Source organism: Balaenoptera borealis (genome assembly GCF_965194805.1).
Source record: "Balaenoptera borealis genome assembly, chromosome: 9".
NCBI lineage: Eukaryota > Metazoa > Chordata > Mammalia > Artiodactyla > Balaenopteridae > Balaenoptera > Balaenoptera borealis.
In genome coordinates, this window is record NC_138873.1 from 25621347 (window position 1) to 25641562 (window position 20216).

Consider the following 20216-nt stretch of genomic DNA (forward strand, 5'->3'; position numbering starts at 1 on the left):
TTAAAGCTTGTGTTTCCTTATTTATTTTCATTTTGGATGATCTGTCCATTGGTGAAAGTGGGGTGTTAAAGTCCCCTACTATGATTGTGTTACTTTCGATTTCCCCTTTTATGGTTGCTAGCATTTGCCTTACGTATTGAGGTGCTCCTATGTTGGGTGCATAAATATTTACAATTGTTATGTCTTCTTCTTGGATTGATCCCTTGATCATTATGTAGTGTCCTTCTTTGTCTCTTGTAATAGTCTTTATTTTAAAGTCTATTTTGTCTGATATGAGAATTACTACTCCAGCTTTCTTTTGATTTCCATTTGCATGGAATATCTTTTTCCATCCCCTCACTTTCAGTCTGTATGTGTCCCTAGGTCTGAAGTGGGTCTCTTGTAGACAGCATATGTACAGGTCTTGTTTTTGTATCCATTCAGCCAGTCTGTGTCTTTTGGTTGGAGCATTTAATCCATTTACATTTAAGGTAATTATCGATATGTATGTTCTTATTACTACTTTCTTAACTGTTTTGGGTTTGTTATTGTAGGTCTTTTCCTTCTCTTGTTTCCTGCCTAGAGAAGTTCCTTTAGCATTTGTTGTAAAGCTGGTTTGGTGGTGCTGAATTCTCTTAACTTTTACTTATCTGTAAAGGTTTAATTTCTCTGTTGAATCTGAATGAGATCCTTGCTGGGTAGAGTAATCTTGGTTGTAGGTTTTTCCCTTTCAGCACTTTAAATATGTCCTGCCACTCCTTTCTGGCTTGCAGAGTTTCTGCTGAAAAATCAGCTGTTAACTGTTTTGGGTTCCCTTGTATGTTATTTGTTGCTTTTCCCTTACTGCTTTCCATATTTTTTCTTTGTATTTAATTTTTGATAGTTTGATTAATATGTGTCTCGGTGTGTTTCTCTTTGGGTTTATCCTGTATGGTACTCTCTGTGCTTCCTGGACTTGATTGACTATTTCCTTTCCCATGTTAGGGAAGTTTTCGACTATAATGTCTTCAAATATTTTCTCAGACCCTTTCTTTTTCTCTTCTTCATCTGGGACCCCTATAATTCGAATGTTGGTGCATTTAATATTGTCCCAGAGGTCTCTGAGACTGTCCTCAATTCTTTTCATTCTTTTTTCTTTATACTGCCCCCTGGCAGTTATTTCCATCATTTTATCTTCCATCTCACTTATCCGTTCTTCTGCCTCAGTTATTCTGTTATTGATTCCTTCTAGAGTATTTTTAATTTCAGTAATTGTGTTGTTTATCACTGTTTTTTGCTCTTTAGTTCTTCTAGATCCTTGTTAAATGTTTCTTGTATTTTCTCCATTCTGTTTCCGAGATTCTGGATCATCTTTACTATAATTACTCTGAATTCTTTTTCAGAGGTTGCCTATTTCATCTTCATTTATTTGGTCTAGTAGGTTTTTACCTTGCTCCTTCGTCTGTAACAAATTTTTTGTCATTTCATTTTTTTGTTGTTGTTGTTGGGTACTGCTGTATTCTTGTCTTACGGGTTGTTTGGCCTGAGACGTCCAGCCCTGGAGTTTGTAAGCAGCTGGATAGAGCTGGGTCTTGGTGCTGAGATGAGGACGTTTGTGAGGCCTCACTCCAATTGATATTCCCTGGGGTCTGAGGTTCTCTGTTAGTCCAGTGGTTTGGACTTGGAGCTCCCACCACAGGAGCTCGGGCCCAACCTCTCGCCTGGGAACCAAGATCCCGAAGCTTCGTGGCACGGTAAAAAAAAAAAAAAAAGGGAAGAAAGAATGAAAAAAAGGAGCAGTACAATATCAAAGCATAAAAAACAAAATAAAATTAGAAAGGTAAAAAATATGTATTAGGAAAAATAAAAGTATAATTGAAACAACTGCAACAAGGTAAAATAAAACCACAACAGAAAAAAGAAAAAAAAAAGGGGTTGGGGGGAACAAGTCAAAAGGAGAGATCACTAACAAAGTATAAAGAATAAAATAATGTTAGTAAAATAAAAGATTTATTAGGGAAAATAAAAATATAAAAGAATCAACAACAGTGAATCAACAAGGTAAAACAGAACCCCAATCTAAAAGAGAAAAAAAAAAAAGCCTTGGCTATGGGGGCGGAGTGTAGGCGTGGGGTGGAATGTAAGCAGGGGTGGGGTTTTGGGTGGGGCGGACCTAGGTGGGTGGGGGGTGATGTTTGAGCGTGGGCCTGCCCTTGTTTTTTAATTAACAGGTACACAGAGGCATCCACTCTGGGAGCCGGAGGCAGAGGACCGAGCAGGGGGCCAGTGGGGTTTCTGGTGTAACTGGTCTGGGAACCTCTCCCGCGGCCCCACCCACGGGGAACTGGTTCTGCTGACATCTACTCCTGGGAAGGGAAGTGAGCGAGGCCCGCCCTCTGGGTGCATCTTCAGTGAAAGGTGGGAGTTGGGGCGGGGAGGGTGAATGCTCCTACCGACTCTGACCTTGGCCACCCCAGTCCGCACCCTGGTGGCCCGAATGCTCCCGCACGGGTTGGATCCGGGGACCCAGCCCGGGGCAAGCGGGCAGCCCCACTCACACCTAGATGGCAGCTTAGGGCCCAAACAGCTGTCAGGGACCCTAGGGGGAGGCAGTAGGTGGGACCACAGTCCCACCTGGAGAAAATCTTCAACTGTACTGGTTTCTTGTCCTCTTCCACCCAAATGACCCCCAGGCCCCTGAGTCATCCCACCAGACCTAACAGGCTGGGAAGGTGAGATGGGAGAGAGAGAAGGGACAGTGGCCAGACCCTAGTGATTTTGAAAGTTTTTGGTTAGATTTATTCTGTATTTTTTTCTAAGAGAATTATTGAGATAAAATTCACTTACCATATAATTCACCCACTTAAGGCATACCATTCAGTGGTTTTTAGTGTATATTCACAGTTGTGTAACCATCAACCACAGTGAATTTTAGAACATTGTCATCATCTTCAACCCCCCAAAAGAAACCCCATTGAAACCCCTTTAGCCATCATTCTTCAATCCTCCACCACCCAGTCCTAGGGAACTGCTAATCTGCTCCTTATTTCTATTCTGGACATTTCCTATAAATGGGATCATACAGTATCTCAATACATTGGGCTGCTATAACAAAACACCGCAGACTGGGTAGCTTATAAACAACAGAAATGTGCTTCTTACACTTCTGGAGGCTGGAAGTCCAAGATCAGCATGCCAGCAAGGTCAGATGAGGGCCCTCTTCCTGGTGGGACTACTTATGGTCTCCTCACATGGTGGAAGAGGCAAGGAGCTTTCCCTGGTCTCTTATAAGGGCGCTAATGCCATTTGTGAATGGTCTGCCCTCATGACTTAATCACCTCCCAAAGGCCCCATCTCAATGCCATCACACTGGGCATCAGGATTTCAACATACGAATCTTGGAGGACACAAACATAGCATATAGACCGTGGTCTTTTATGACTAGCTACTTTTGCTTAGCAAAATGTTTTCAAGGTTCATCCATGTTGTAGCATGTATCAGTACTTCATACCTTTTAATGGCTGAAAAATATTCAGTTGGATAAACATTTTGTTACTCATTCATCAGCTGATGAACATTTGAATTGTTTCAAACTTTTGGCTCTTATGAGTAGCAATACTGTTATATACACTTGTATACAGGTTTCTATATGGACATATGTTTTCTTTCTCTTGGGTAAATACCTAGGAATGGAATTGCTAGGTTAAATGCTAACTCTATATTTAACTTCTTGAGGAACTGCCAAACTGGGTTTTAAAGTGGCTGCACCATGGGAATTCCCTGGCAGTCCAGTGGTTAGGACTCCACTCTTCCACTGCCGGGGCCCAGGTTGGGGAACTAAGATCCCACAAGCCACATGGTGCAGCCAGAAAATAAAATTTTAAAAATAAAAAATAATTAAAAATAAATAAATAAAGTGGCCACACCATTTTAGATTTTCACCAATGGGGTATGGGCAGTTTCTCCACATCCTTACCAACACTTCTTATTATCTGGCTTTATTATTATAGCCATCCTAGAGGTGTGCCTAGTGCTTTACAGTTTTTTGTTTTGATATATAATTCACATAACATAAAAGCCACCATTTTAACGTATACAATTCATTGTTTTTCAATATATTCACTATGTTATACAGGCATCATCACTAATTCCAGAGCATTCTGTCACTCCAGGAAGAAGCCCTGTACAATTTAGCAGTCACTCCCAACCTCCTGGCCTCTGGCAATCACTAATCTACTTTCTGTCTCTATGGATTTGCCAATTCTGGACATTTCGTATAAATGGAATTATATATAATATGTGATCTTTGGTGACTGGTTTCTTTCACTTAGTGTAATGTTTTCAAGAGTCATCCATGTTGTAGCATGTATCAGTACTTCATTCCTTTTTATTGCTGAATAATACCCTGTTGTATGGGCCTCCTGCTTTTAAAGCAATTGATGTCTTTACCTTTCCTTCCCCTTCCTGGCCCAAACAGGTATGCAGTGGCCTGCGGATACCTGACACTTTCTAGTGTTATAGCAAATCTATTATTATGCTGAGCTAAATTTGAATTATTTAGTGAAGGCTTAATAATGAATTTTGACTTATTTTTTTAAATAGCCTTATTATTTTAACTTATGTAACAGATGTGATCCATTGTGTAGGTAACTTTGCAAAGCTAAGAACACAATTTTACTTTACAGAAAGGTTTTTTTTTTTAAGAGGAAAAGGAAGTAATTTACACTGCTGCTTAAGAAATCTGTTTTTCTTTTTCATCAGCACCATACCTTTTACAGTTATTGATGCTTTTTGAAGGCAAGAGCATTTTATTTGTAGAAAAACTGAGGCTAAATTTGGAGACATTCATTTTATAGGGTGTGGAATATACAATTAATGGAGATAACAGCAGGTGACTAAGCTGAATTATCTATATTTACAAGGTGATAATTAGTCATATAAAAGAAGGAAGGAAAGAAAAGGATTTATTTTAAACTAATATAATTTCAGTTAGAATAAACAATGAAATTCAGAAGGCTCAAGTGTTATACTCATGTGTCAAATTATCTAGCTAGTTTTCTTGTTGATTAATTAAGGTAAAATTTTTCTTTCTATCAGCTCATATTAATTGATGTTTATGTGACATTATGAAGATATTTTAAGATTTACAGCACATGTGGCACCTTTATATCACCAGGGGCCTCCAAGTTCATGCCAGCAGGGAGCAAGCACGGGAGAATCCTGCAGCAGGAATTCCAGCTGGTTCTTATTATTCACGGCAGGTATATATGTTCTATAAGGTCACCATGGACATTGAACTAGTCAATACTGAACCAGAGCTTCTAGGAGAAATACAGACTTAGGTTCCTGTGAGCCTCTGGTTACAACATTTTCATCAACAGATCAATATATAACTTCGTTTTATGTGTGTTATTGTATAAAGATAACTCATTTAATATATACTGTTAATTCATTAACATTGAACTCACAAAAAACAACACTGTAACTTACGCCTTAATGAAGTGTGTATAACATATATCTTCTCTGAAAGGCACATCCCAGCCTTCTTGCACTTAGGAGCACTAGATGGCACTTCAGCACTGCTTGGGGGGCATTTAAAATAGCAAAATCACCAACAAGAAGCACAAAAATGTGAAAAATGTGGCACTAAATACACTGTGAAAAGGACACTTGTTTACTATATAAGACCTCAAAGTAGAAGGCAGAGCTTAGCCTTGCTCGACCTCAGCTGGGAATGTGCAGCCAGTGGCTCAGCTTTTTCACCACTCTACGCAGGCACATATCCACCTGCGATCCAGAAAGTGCTGTATTGATCTGGGGGTTACAAATATATATCAGCAAGTAGGTGAATTTGTAAATATGGAATCTGTGATTAATGAGAGTTGACTGTAAATGCTTCCTGCACTAAGTTATATTAGTCACTTCCATTCATATTTCATTGATCAAAGCAAGTCATCAGGCCTTAACTGACTTCAAGAGGGTGTGAAAGCGCAATCACACCGTGTCGTCAAAGAAGATTTCAAATATTTGAGAGAAGTACTAATGCCAATTGCTGATGATATCGTTTGGTCATTCATTGATTATTCCATACTTGTGGCAGATTTTATTTCCCAAAGATAGTTGCAGCATTATCTCCCATCCAACATGCTGTTCTTATTATGTGACTTTGACGCACCTCCCATTGAGAGATTGAGGTCTCTGCTCCCTTTCCTTGAAACTGGGCAGACTGTGTGACTTCTGAGGCTAGGTCATTAAAGACCTCCACCAAGTGCTAAGGACACCTACTCTTAGAAATACAACAAGCATGCTGAAGGGAAGCCCAAGCACCTCCACAGATAGCTACGTATAGGTTCCTAGCTGATGTCCTGACTGACAGGTGGCGTCAACCACCACACGTGTGAGTGACCAAGGGTTCAGATGGCTCCAACTCCCTGTCCTCCAGACAGCCTCCGTTCTTCCAAGCTGAGGCCTCGGAGGTCATGGAGTAGACACAAGCAGTATCCGCAGAATCTGCGAGAGTAATAAAATGGTTATTTTTTATGCCACTCTGTTTGAGGTGACTTTTTTTCAGGAATAATAACTGGAAGAGTTATTATATGTATCGTCTATGTATGGTGCTGTAGTAGGTGTTGGTGGGTTTTAGAAGTGTATAAAATTTGGTCCTAGTCTCCACATATTTTACATTCAGGTCATTGTTTAAACTGAGGCCATTCTTGTACCCACAAAGTAATTAAATAGTTGGTCTTTTTATAGTTACCACGATCTCAAATATGATAACTGTAAAATGGGTAGCAGCTTGGTATTCTAACAGAAAATGTAATCTTTTCTTTTGCTTGGCTTCTCCTTTAGCTTTGGTGAGAATTTTAATACTCATCCATTATTTAGACACAAAACAACCCACGAAGCTCCATTTACACTAAGCACTTTGCTCAGTGCCTGACACATAATTGCTTGATAAATGTTGAATGAATGCCAGTCCGAATTTATCAGACACAGACTGTGATCGAGTGTCTTTAGAAGCACTTGTGAACCACCTTTCTCATGGGCCACAGAAAATGAAGAGACATTTATTGAATGTGGGGTTGAGGATAAGAAAGCTAAGGTCTAAAGCTGGGAATGTCTTTAAAAATTAAAACATCAATTCTAATCAATATGAGGCTGATATAACTTCTGAGACTGTGGTGAGTGTTTGTAAAAACAGAGAGGGATATCCACACTGACTTTAAAAGGTTCATGCTTTGAAGTAAAAGTAGACAACCAAATACACCACAACTAGGTAGCCAATGTTCTCAAAAAGCTCTTAAAAGAAATTAATATAAATTCATATTTAAATATATTACATACATTTTTTGTTTTAGTTTGGTTTTTATTATTTATTTAATGTTTAGAAACATGGGGATTTTTCCAGGTTCATATTTATTGTACAAATGGAATATCATTTGATGAGTTGACATTAGCTTCTCTAGGTCTGAGAACTTAATGGATGCAGTAGAGACAGGTTGGACTCCATTAATGTTGCTTTCACATCTGGAACTCTTTTGGACCTGCACTTGAAATACAGGATAAGCAAAGCAAAGCCTGTATATGTGGTCTGTACATGGTTCAGTCTACTTGTGAGAGTGTAAGTGTTGAAAAATTTTTTTTAATACCAGTGAACTGGAATTGGGTATCAGTTTCTGGGCCTACAATGGCTTCAATCCTGCCATAGTCACGAATTCTATAGCTTGCGCCCTTCAACATATAAAGCCATCCCTCCACCAGATCAGAAGACGGTGCCTCCTTCAAGGTTTAAGAGTCTGGCTTTCCATCCCAACTCTCCTACTTCCTGGTATGTGACCTTGGGCATGTGGTTCAGCCTTATTGAATCTGTTTCTTCATTTGTACAAATGGATGGTATTCACCTCATATGATTTTTGAGGATTCCAAGAGACAATGCCTGTTTATCTCTTAGCCCAATGTTTTGCATGCTGTATCCTGATAAATAGTAGTTATTAGCATGGTCTTTTGTGAGTAAAAACTCTGGACCTGTTCATTAAGAACTGAAATTGGTTCTTTGAACTCACCTGATCCCTTGCTTATTGAACACACATATTGCATTCTTATACATTCTGCCTATAGGAGAAAACTTATTGAGATCACTTACTTGTTTATTTTTATGATGACATTAACAAAATGAGGAGAGAGGGAGGGAAAGTGTGGCTAGAACCATTGGGTTTGTGTAGGGAGGAGAGAGAGAATACAGGTATTTCCTCTGAAAAAATTCAGATTTCTCTTGTTTCCTTGCCTGAAGCTGGCTTGCTTTGAACTGGGATAGCCTCCCTCCCAGGGCTGCATTATAACTGTGATGGGCCCAAGGTACTTTTGCCTTGGTGGGGCCCTTCCTCTGTAGAAAAATACAAAAATTATATTTTATGACTCTGCTGGTATAAAGATGAATATAATCTTTGACCCCCAAAGTTAACTTTTAAAATTCTGATTGTAAAAGAAATTAAAACATTTTTATGAGCCCCTAAAAATAATGTGAGCTCTAAGCATGGTGCCTGGTGAGGCTAATGGACAGACGGGCCCTGATGTCTTAGTTTCCCTACAAGAGATTAAGAACACATGACGTATTATACGGGCTGATAAATACAGAAAGGCACTAGTACTTACTCTGCCTTTTTGGCAGATGTGTGTTTTAACATTGTATCCTTCTAACAACCCTCTGAGACAGGTCTTATGAATGTGATAAAGGAGTAACTAATGAATAATTTAGAACCAAGAAGATTCAGTGTTTGAAGTGAGAAAATTTAACTTTGGCCTCACCTTGTTCCGAATCCAGATGGAGAAGATGAATGCTAATGCTGGCCCTTCAAAACATCTAACTATGTGTATTGTCTGAAAACGCTGGGGAATTGGAGAAGGAGAAGGTAAGTTTTAACTCTATATTGAGAGTCCTGCACTGCACTAAGAATATGTTGGGGCTTAAGAGTTTGTTGATGCTTATGATACTTAATTCTAACATCAGAAGATGGTGATCTCAGTTCCTTTACCAGGGGCTGATTTGGTCTTTGGGACCACATGGTTTCTGAGAAGCAGTTGTGTGTAATTCTCATCTTTCCTCTTCTATAGGTAAGGCTCTCTCCCCCAACCCCCTGCCAGCTTCTTTCAAGATTTTTTCTTTATTTTTGATTTTCTGCAGTGTGAATATGATGTGCCTAGGTGTAGTTTTTGTTTGTTTTGTTTTGTTTTGTTTTTGGCATTATTCCTCCTTGATATTCTCCGAGTTTCCTGGATCTGTGGTCTGACATTAATGTAGGGAAATTTGCCACCATTGTTGCTTCAGATATTTCTCCTGTTCTTTTCTCTTTCTCTTCTCTTTCTGGGATTCCCATTAGTCGTATGTAACACCTTTTGTAGTTGTCTCACAGTTCTTGGATATTCTGCTTTGTTTTTTTTTTTTCAGTTTTTTTTTTCTCTTTGCTTTTCCATTTTGGAAGTGTTCTATTAACATTTCCTTAAGCTCAGAGATTCTTTCCTCAGCTATGTCCAGTCTACTGATAAGCCCATCAAAGGCATTCTTCATTTCTGTTACAGTGTTATTGGTTTATAGCATTTCCTTTTGGTTCATTCTTAGAATTTCCAACTCTCTGCAGACATTGCCCATCTGTTCTTGCATGTTGTCTATTTTTTTTCCATTAGAGCCCTTTGCATATTAATCATATTTATTTTACATTCCTGGTCTGATAATTCCAACAACATTCCTGCCATCTCTGAATCTGTTTCTGATGTTTGCTCTGTCTCTTCAAACTGTGTTTTTTGCTTTTTAGTATGACTTACAATTTTTTCTTGAAAGGTAAACTCGATGTACCAGGTGAAAGGGACTGCAGTACATAGGCCTTTAATAATGTGGTGGCTGGTGGTTAGGTGTGGGGCAAGGGAAAACGTTTTATAGTTTTATGATTAGGTCTCAGTTTTGTAGTGAGCCTATGCCGCTGGGCTGTGAACTTCACAAGCGCTTCTCTGTTGCTTCTTCTTTTCCCCCATTAATTGGAACAAGATAACTCGCAGGGCTGGAGTTGGGTATTTCCCATCCGCAGAGTAAGACTAGAACCAGCTGGGGCTGGGAATTTCCCTCCCCCCAGGTGAGTTAGGCTCTGATAAAACCCCAGCAGGTTAGGCTCTGGTGAAGTAGTTTCTCCTGAGGGCAGACCTTGTTAAGAAGATCAGCACGTTCTGGCGTATTTCAAGATGGTTCCTCTTCTCCTTCTGCTGGAAGCACGAGAAGGTTTTCTTCCCCAGAGCTCCACTGTGAGAATCTGGTAGGGCTCCTAGAGGCGAGACTGAGTTTGGGCCCCTCTGGAGTTTTTAATTCTCAGATTTGTGTACTCTGAGCCTCCAGCAATCCTTCAATTACAGTTCAGCTTTCCCCACCCTGGCGCTGGTTCCTGAGGGGGTTTCTGCTTGCGGATTTCTGCTCAGGTAAGTTGTGCTTCTTTGTATCTGCCTGTCTGCCTCTCTAATCTGGGGGCCAGCAGTTTGTGACCTCAGTTCTCTGAGGGATTTGAGAAGAGTTGTTGATTTTTCAGTTTGTTCAGCTTTTTCTTGTTGTTAGGATGGAGGAATGACTTTCAAGCTCTTTTCATGCCGGACCGGAAACTGGACTCCTTTTCCTTTGTATAAAATGTTGCCTGAGTGATATTTTCTCGCCCCGCGTAGAACTTAGTGAAAATGTTCACATTCTGGTCACCGTTCCTCGTATCCTCCCTCCCATTCTTAATCTTTTCTGGCTACAATGATTGCTTCCCCAAATACTTTTTAGCTGTTAAAGGTCTAGTTCTTTCATCCCTGAATTTTTAAAAAATTCCACTCTCTGTCTCGGAGTGCTGACAGCTAGTACTACCCATGTGTGCCAGTTGTGTCAACATTTAAACAAGGATGCACTGTTGTTTCTAATATGCTGCTGGCAAATCCTGCTTTGTGAATTGAATTGGTGGCAGACGCACATTAGGCTGATGGCTTCAGGAAGGGGTTTACAGAGAATGCTGGGTTATAAATGATGGTTCAAAGCTAGATTTACAGATCTAGTTTTCTCTAAACCTGTTACCGTACATCTGTCCACACTGAAGCTCGCCTGTAGTTCGTACCCGCCCACATTACCTAGAGAGAGGACTTTCAGCCTTGCCTTCTATTAGAATCACTGGCTCTATTTCTGTTTAATTGGTCTAGATGGGTCTTGGTATCAGTATTTCTAGCAGTTCCTCGAGTAATTCTACCATGGAACTAGGGTTGAAGTCCACTGGTGTGCAGCAGGTTTCGGCAGACTTCTTCGCTAAAGGAACGGATAGTAAATATTTTAGGCTTTGAAGGTCATATGGTCTCTGTTGTAACTACCCAACTCTTGATGTAGCAGCCATAGGCAAGTGGGCGTGGCTGGGTTCCAATAACTTTATTTCTAGCCACCAAAATTCTAATTCATATAGTTTTCATGTGTCATGAAATATTTTTCTTTTGTTTTTTTTTAACTATTAAAAACTGTAAAAATCAGTCTTGTCTCACAGGATGTACAATTAACAGGTTGCAAGTGGCATTTGGCCTAGGGGCTGTAGTTTGGCAATAGTTTAGCTGTAGTTTATTTTCTTCAATTCTTCAGTTTGGTTCCATAAGAGAAAATGTTTCCTTAGCTACATCATTGGCAACATCTTCAATGAGTCCTAACATTGACTACTTATTTCAAGTAAGTCTACCAGAACATTTTTAAACACAGCAACGCATTTCCTTATTAGCCTTTGAAATTGTGGCAATTGGGATGCTTTTGTCTACAAGTAACAAGCATGGCTTAAATGGCTTTAAGCAGTAGGAAAGGTATTCTCTCATTAAAATATAGACAGTTGCAGGGTTATTCAGCTGCTTGACAATCATCAACCCAGGTGTTTTCCATCTTTCTACTCTACTATCCTCAATACTAGTCCTGGCTGATGTCTTGCCTTATGGTTGCAGGATGGCTGTTGCAGCTCTAAGCATCACATGCAGATACATAACATCCAGCAAAGAGGAAGAGTATCTCCTTCTATGCATTTATTTTTAATATGAGGCAATCTTTTTTAGACCAAGCCTCTCCTCCTGTGTAGATCTCTCCTTCATTCCTAAAGACCAAATCAGCCACCGGTGAAGGAATTGAGATCAGCATAATTAATTATCATGATGCATCCCCTGTCATCGGGCGGGATCTGGTCTGCCTCTCACAGGTGGTTCCAGGATCCCAGAACCAAATCAGGGTTCTGTTAGCAAGGGAAGAGGAAGAAATGGCAGCTGGGAAGGACTCAACAGAGTCTCACAAGAGAACTAGATTCTTAGGATTAAAAACAGAAGGCTGTCTGCTGAGCTTCTCATTTCCATTTGTTTATTTACTTCCCTTAAAGATCATTAGAGAATTGTCCAGTACAATTTTCCTGAAAGAAATATTATTGATTTTTCACTCAAATAGATTATATTTTGCTTCAGCCCTCAAAGAAATTACTTTATTTCTTTCAGATTACATTTGAAAAGTAACGCATCCTACTTTATTTTTCTAAAACTGTACCATGTTGCATATCTAGCATAAAAATGTTCATGTCAAAAAAGCTTTAAAGAGTCATTTTTTGTTCATTTTGAACCATCAAAAGGTTGTTTGGTTTTGCAGTTTGTACCGTGAAAACACTAAAAATATTTTTTCCCCCGAAATTACAGCAATGAGTACGAGTTTAAGAACCATGTATGGTTCTTATCCTGATACCCACCCCCATGGGTATCCTGATACAGCCCCCAAGTGGTACATGACCCACCTCTACCTCCCCATTTGAAAATCATGGAGGGAGATTTGTATCCCATTCCAAATTCAGAGCTATGTCCATCCTGTTGTGAGCCCTGACCCCCAGTCAGGAGCAGGGACTGAAATTCCACATTTGCAATTTCTTGGGAGACCAGCTGGCACCGTGGAAGCTGCTCTGGCCCAGGATGGAGAGGCCAGGCTTCTGGTCCCAGCTCTGCCTCTTAGGTGGTATTTAACACTGGACAAGTTACTTAACCTCTCTGAGCTCTAGTTTTGACATCGGCAAAGCAAGAGTTTGAACTATGTGATGTATAAGATTCCTGTTAGAGCTTATCTGTGTTTCTCTTTACCATGTGATCCAAGATTTCGACTTTTCCCTTCCAATGTTAAACTGATTTCTATTCTTGTTCTTGCTGCTTGGTGAAGGCACACACTGTCACTGTGTCTCCCAAGATCATTGTGAGAGCAGCTACCCTTTGTTCTGCCACTGCACGGTCAGACAACCCGCAGTATTCTAGTGTGAGACATTCACATGTAACTAAGCCAAATCCTCTCATTCTAGGAAGCAAATCAGAATGTAAGCAAGAGCAAAACTACAAAGGAGAGAATTTTGGAGAGCTTTATTTTTTTTTTAAACTAAAATGTTTGCAAATGTCTGTTCTTTATTATTAATATTGAGACATTTCACCATTATTTACTACTACAGCTCTAGAGGTGTTTCTCTCACCTTCTAGAACTCTCCATGCATCTTCACACAGAAGTGAAATGATGAGGCCCTGAAAAACTTGTGTAGGAAGAAAAGTTTTATTTTGGTGGCAAAAGCAAGTTATCTTTGGCTTATCAACATTTTTCTGTTTTTCTTTCTTTTCAGAGCTATTTCCTATGTTCACTAGTAATTCTTTTTCTTCCTCAACTCGCATAGAACTTTCTTGTTTTTCTCAGGGCCGTTATACGTTATAAAAGAGCCCGGTCATCATTAGAACAACCTGGGGAGATTTTTCCCTAAGGAACTTGAAAATGCGTTAACAAGATTGACGTTTGTCAAGCTCCCCCCATCCCCATTCATCCAGGTGTCGGCCAGTGAATTGCAGCTTCTTAGGTCCAGAGGCCCTTGCCCCCCTGCTCAGGCGGGCTCAGTGAAGGGTGGAGAGCTGTGTTTTAATGGTTACAAGAGCAGTTTATAGCGGCACGTCCAGCCCAGGTGAACCCGCTTTATACTGAAGGCCCTCATCCAGAGCCTCTCCTCCAGGGGCGTTCCTGGTGGCCTCTTCATAGGAGGGTGGCGAACACGAGAGAAGGGCTGCCTCCCCGGGCAGTGGGGAGTAAGGGAAGGTCTGCTCGCTGCTCCAGGGTAAGCCCGGCAGGAAGTCGGTCACCTCTCCTGCAGGCGGGTGCTCTGGAAGGTCGAGGCCGGAAACCTGCCCCTGGGGCCGAGAGGCCTGGCAGTGGCGATACAGGAAAAGCAGCAGAAAGGCCAGGAAGAGCAGGACGGTGGCTGGAAGAAGGATGTACAGGAAGGGCTCCACATCTGCCTGGGTGGAACTTACCTTCCGGGTGCCCTGGAGTTAGGGAACGGAACTGAGTTAGAAGATGGGGAAAGAAGACCCCTGCATTTCTTAGGCTGATCTTTGTCTTCATCTTGTATTCTCCTTATCATTTACTCACTCTAAAAATCACTCTAATCATTCATTTATGCCAATGAGCTCGAGACTGCATGAAGTAAAGTGCACTTCCGTGATAAAGTATGAATTCAGAATGTCAAAAGTACACAAGGGTACCCTACAGTATTTCCACTGAAGCAAAAATATTAGGATAAATTTTAGTTGGCAGGTCCATCACTCATTATTTGAATGAGAACTCTTACTATTTATGTGCTTGTTTTGTTTAGAATTAGACCAATAATGTTTTATTGCCACAGAAGGATTATATGGAACTGACTTCTTTAATTCTAGAGTAAAATCTGACATTGTTATGTGCTCATATCTCATATAATCAACATTTGAAATCCGATTGGATAGCTGATGCTTATGATGATTGAGATTTTGAAATTTCCTCAATACGTTTTTGCAATATTTGTAAGATAAATATGGAAATTTGGAATTCTCTCAAGAAAAAGAATTGCAGATAAATTTATTTTATTTTTGGCTGTGTTGGGTCTTTGTTGCTGTGCATGGCTCTTCTCTGGTTGCGGTGAGTGGGGGGCTACTCTTCGTTGCGGTGCACGGGCTTCTCATTGCGGTGGCTTCTCTTGTTGTGGAACACTGGTTCTAGGTGCACGGGCTTCAGTAGTTGTGGCACACAGGCTCAGTAGTTGTGGCTCACGGGCTCTAGAGCACAGCCTCAGTAGTTGTGGCACATGGGCTGAGTTGCTCCGCGGCATGTGGGATCTTCCCACACCAGGGCTCGAACCCATGTCCCCTGCATTGACAGGCGGATTCTTTTTTTTTTTTTAATTTATTTATTTATCTATCTATTTTTGGCTGTGTTAGGTCCTTGTTGCTGCGCGCAGGCTTTCTTTAGTTGCAGCGAGCGGGGGTACTCTTCATTGCAGTGCATGGGCTTCTCATTGCAGTGGCTTCTCCTGTTGCGGAGCACGGGCTCTAGGCGCTGGGGCTTCAGTAGTTGTGGCTTACGGGCTCTAGAGCGCAGGCTCAGTAGTTGTGGCGCCTGGGCTTAGTTGCTCCGCGGCATGTGGAATCTTCATGGGCCAGGGCTCGAACTCGTGTCCCCTGCATTGGCAGGCAGATTCTTAACCACTGCGCCACCAGGGAAGCCCAAGAATTGCAGATAAATTCATTCTTAAGCAATCTAAAAGGTATTGATTTCATTGTATCAGCTCACAAGAATAATGATGGTTCTTGATGGAGTAAATAATAGGCATGAAATGATACTCCAACAGCAAGGTAGAAAAGCCATATGAAAAATTAAGTCCTGTTCCAAATTGCATAGACATCGCTTTACACAAAGCTACTAAGAAATAATGAAGTATTAAAAAGCTTCTCTGTTCATTCACAACACATGTGAATGTTAATATATACTACTACAGAGGAAAAGAAAACAGTGTAAAGCCTTATAATTGTGTTTAAAGAAACAACATATTAAGATCTTTACTGATTTAAAATAAAACTTATAGTAATAAAACTATGAAAGCTGAGGTTTTTGCCTTGATTTTGGTGGAAAGAACAAATGTTTTGCTCATCTTGACCTCTTAAGAGACTGACTTATCTAGTGTTGTTCGTATAATCTTTTTTAATTCCTAAAGAATTTACAACTATGTTGTTAATTCTGACTCAAAATTAGATGGTTTATTTAATATTTACACTGCTAAATATTTTGTTTTCTCTGAGATATGAGTTAAGATATTTTAAGTTAAAGTGCGTACAATTAAAGGTTTTCTTGGGAAGAAGAACATCGTCTTTGGGCTTTGACAGCTCTGGTCTTGAATTCCAATATGACCTTCTCATACCTGCATGACCATGAACCATTCACTTGCCCCCTCTGTGTCTACTTTTTCTTCTCTATGAAAGGAGAATAAGAACATCTTTTTTGGAGGGCTGGCGTGAGAATTTAATGAATCAGTGAACTATGAATTCTTTCTGTTTTCCCACACATAATCTAGTTTATCAGAACTGTTAACTTAAAATCTGTTGTGCCATAACAAGGACTTTGATTATAAAAGCTATAAGAACTCAAATAAATTTCCTACAGTTATTAAAAAATCAAGTTGGACTGAAAAAGCAATTTAACTACGTTTATTTTCTTCCACTAGATGAATCACTTAAAATGTTAAAGCTATTATCTCTTAATACTTAATCACTCTTCAACCTTGATAAACAAGAGCCATTTTGCATAACTGATTTCTCCTTCATTCTCCTTCAGTAACGTGGATGATAATAGTTTCTAAACAGTTGTGGGCATCAAATTTTAAATACTCTATTAAACCCTCTAACCTCAGTATGCATAGAATATGAAAATACTTAATATTCTATTTAAAAGTTTTTCTGTAATAGACCCTCTTGCTTACCATTATGCTATTAATGCTATTAGTTGCAAAAATTTGTGAAAAGAGAGATGCTACAGTCCCCTTCTGTAATTGGTACGTCCATTGGTTATTTTGTCCAGATATTGAGTGGCACTGAAAGACTTATCTAATACCGTAGATTAGGACAGTTTCTTAAGATAAAGAACTCTTCTTTCTTCCTAGTTAAGAGATCACAGAGCTATGAACAAATTTATGACGGTATCTTTAATTTGTTTATTTAATGATTCATGGTATATTGGTTCAAATTGTTGTGGATTTTGTTAATGCAGAAAGGATGTCTTTTTCTTTTTTAACATCTTTATTGGAGTATAATTGCTTTATAATGGTGTGTTAGTTTCTGCTTTATAACAAAGTGAATCAGCTATACATATACATATATCCCCATGTCTCTTCCCTCTTGCGTCTCCCTCCCTCCCACCCTCCCTACCCCACCCCTCTAGGTAGTCACAAAGCACCGAGCTGATCTCCCTGTGCTATGCGGCTGCTTCCCACTAGCTATCGGTTTTACATTTGGTAGTGTATATATGTATATGTCACTCTCTCACTTTGTCCCAGCTTACCCTTCCAAGATGTCTTTTTTTAGTCAAATATTCTAATTGTTTCACTACCCTCAACGTGGTTTTTTAACTTTTAATATTTCTCAAGGACTTTGCTGTTCAGGGAATACTTTAAAGAAATAACCAATAGAAAGTGTAACTGCTGCAGGATATATCATATATATGTGTATAATTTATTTCTGTTAAAAGTGGTTTTAGAGAATTTAAATACCAATCTCACCACTCGATTTTCCAGAAAACAAGAAAATAGGTTTGTTTCCCCCTTTCTGGTGGGACAGTAGTATCACTCATTTCCCTGCTGATTGTAAAATTAATTCTGAGTTTTTAGGTTTCTACAAGTATTTTTCCTTAATGACGCCTCAGATTGAGACTTCTTCGGGGATTTCCCAGGTAAAGCAAAACAGCTGCTGCATTTCTTAGTGAGAGGCAAAGCCTCCTTAACCCTCTGCTGCCCTTCCTGAAGTAAGATCCTTCGCTTCTGCTAACTCTTAGAAACAGCTGGAGAGCCAAAGGGAGTCTCTCTCTCTCTTTTTTTTTTTTAATGTAGACTGAGCAAAGAACAAAGTTGTCATACCAAGGCATAAAAATTTGTTGACTTCTAGCTTCGGTGTTCTTTGATATATTTGGTATATCAAGTGTTCTTAGAATATATTTGTGACAAGTTTTACTTGAGTTTATCATTGTCAAAAGATACCAACTTTCAAGGTAGTTCCTTAGACCAAACCAGTCAGTGAATTCATATTTTTGTCACACATGTAATACAAAATGTTGCCAATAAGTTTTCCTAAAAATGTAGGCATTGTTGGTTTTAAAGCTAACAAAGATACTTTGGGGAAGAAAAGGCATAAGTCATAGGTACAAACCTGCAGATGGGTTTCCAGAAGAGGTAGGCTCGGTTCACTGGTTAACCACTCGTATGTCCCCCTGCCAGCGTGGCCGAACTTCCAGCTGCTGCCCATCAGTTCCCGCATGTTTTCACCCGACTGATGTGCCAGTCACCCTTCCCCCTTGCCGCCCAGATTTCAACAATACTGCTGCTTCTTGGCCTGCATCCAGCTTGGATGAATTCAGCTGATGGCTGTTGGTAAATTTCTTCTGAGTGTCAACAGGGAAAAGAAACCAACCAGAGAGACCTCTCAGGACTATATTTAAATTCAGTGCCTCTGGGTTTGCTTTTGTGGCCTTTATCACGGTAAGGATTGGCATCAGATATCGGATATGGAATAGATTTCAGACAGAGGAGTTCTTCGCATTCGTGTTATTATAGTGTCGCGAATGGTCTCAGTGAACAAAGAGCTGTTTGTATTTAGATGTAAATACGACCCTCTCCCTTCCCTTACCATATCCCTCTCCAGACATATAGCTGAGCAAGAACTACCCAAGCTGAATTTCCTTTAATTATTTCTGGATTCTGTGGTACAGAGGGAAGGAGTATTCGGTAGTGAAGCAAGACTCATTAATATCACTTTTGTGAATTATTTAGATGAAAGACACTAAATGATAAAATTGTACAGAAGCCAGAGAGACAATAGCTCCGACTGTTTGGATGGAATGTTTGCTGTTTTCGTAGTCTTAGTTCTGATTACCTTGTGAACTTTATAAAATTATTTATATCAAGCAATAAGAAACTTTCAGTTTACACATTCACTGAGGTAACTTTGGGATGTTTAATTCTACTGGACATTTAAGACATGGCAGTTGGATCCTTTCTTTTAGTAGAGTAAACTCTAGCTTCAAATATTTACTCAAAATGTTACAGCTCAGAATTGCAACTACCCATGTTTTTATCCAGGCATCCTTTTCTTTCAAGTGATTGTTATGATGCTGAAATAATATTTAAGTGGGATTCTTTTCTCTTAATTAGGATTCTCAATCTTTGGCCCATGGTAGTCTATGGATAGGTTTTGGGGAGGGTGGTAAACTCTCTAAACTTTTAGGTACATCTAATTTTCGTAGGAGGATCCATAGTTTTCATTACCTTTTCAAAGACAGCTGCCCTCCCCGATACACTTTGGCACTTTGTCAAACTTATTTGTGATAAAAAATTTTCACTGTGTCCCAGTGCCTCCATCAGTATCCTCGTGTGGAACACCTTTGTCATTTCATCCTTTCCATTCTTCACGTGGAATGAATTGATTTTGTGCTTTCGGTTAACATGTTGCTTTGTTCCATGGATGTGTTCCTATTTTAAGTCAGTCCTGTATCCCCACTTTGGAACATCAGGAGCACCTGGAGACCAGTGCACTATTTTGCTTTTTTGCATGTCAGTGGTTTTGCCAGTACTATGCCCTCAACTCCTTCTCCATCTTTTTTTTTTTTTAATAAATTTATTTATTTATCTTTGGCTGCATTGGGTCTTCGTTCCTGCACGCAGGTCTTTCTCTAGTTGTGGTGAGCGGGGGCTACTCTTTGTTGCGGTGCACGGGCTTCTCACTGTGGTGGCTTCTCTTGTTGCAGAGCACAGGCTCTAGGCACGTGACCTTCAGTAATTGTGGCACGCGGGCTCAGTAGTTGTGGCTCGCGGGCTCTAGAGCACAGCCTCAGTAGTTGTGGCACACGGACTTAGCTGCTCTGCGGTATGTGGGATCTTCCTGGACCACGGCTCGAACCCGTGTCCCCTGCATTGGCAGGCGGATTCTTAACCGCTGTGCCACCAGGGAAGCCCCTCCTTCTCCATCTTATCTACTTATTTAAATACTTTCCTTTCTTGAGAAGCAAGTTGGAAATCTGGATCAAAAGCATAAAATGTGAATCTGTAACGTTGACCCTCCTCCAGTATTGAATGAATCAGAAAAAAATTACTGCTTTTATGGATACATTTTTGGGGGGACCAAGAAAAATAAACATATTACATAAATAACATATGTAA

General features: G+C 40.0%; 1 protein-coding gene across 1 annotated transcript; it reads right to left on the bottom strand.

The window, feature by feature from the left end:
• Positions 1-270: 270 nt before the first annotated feature.
• On the bottom strand, positions 271-19691 carry SMIM28 (small integral membrane protein 28). The gene is made up of 2 exons (XM_082405755.1): positions 18211-19691; positions 271-14307 (listed from the first exon to the last, which is right to left on the bottom strand). The coding sequence occupies exons 1-2, from the start codon at positions 18316-18318 to the stop codon at positions 13927-13929; spliced, it is 489 nt and encodes a 162-aa protein (XP_082261881.1). The 5' UTR covers positions 18319-19691; the 3' UTR covers positions 271-13926.
• Positions 19692-20216: the final 525 nt, after the last annotated feature.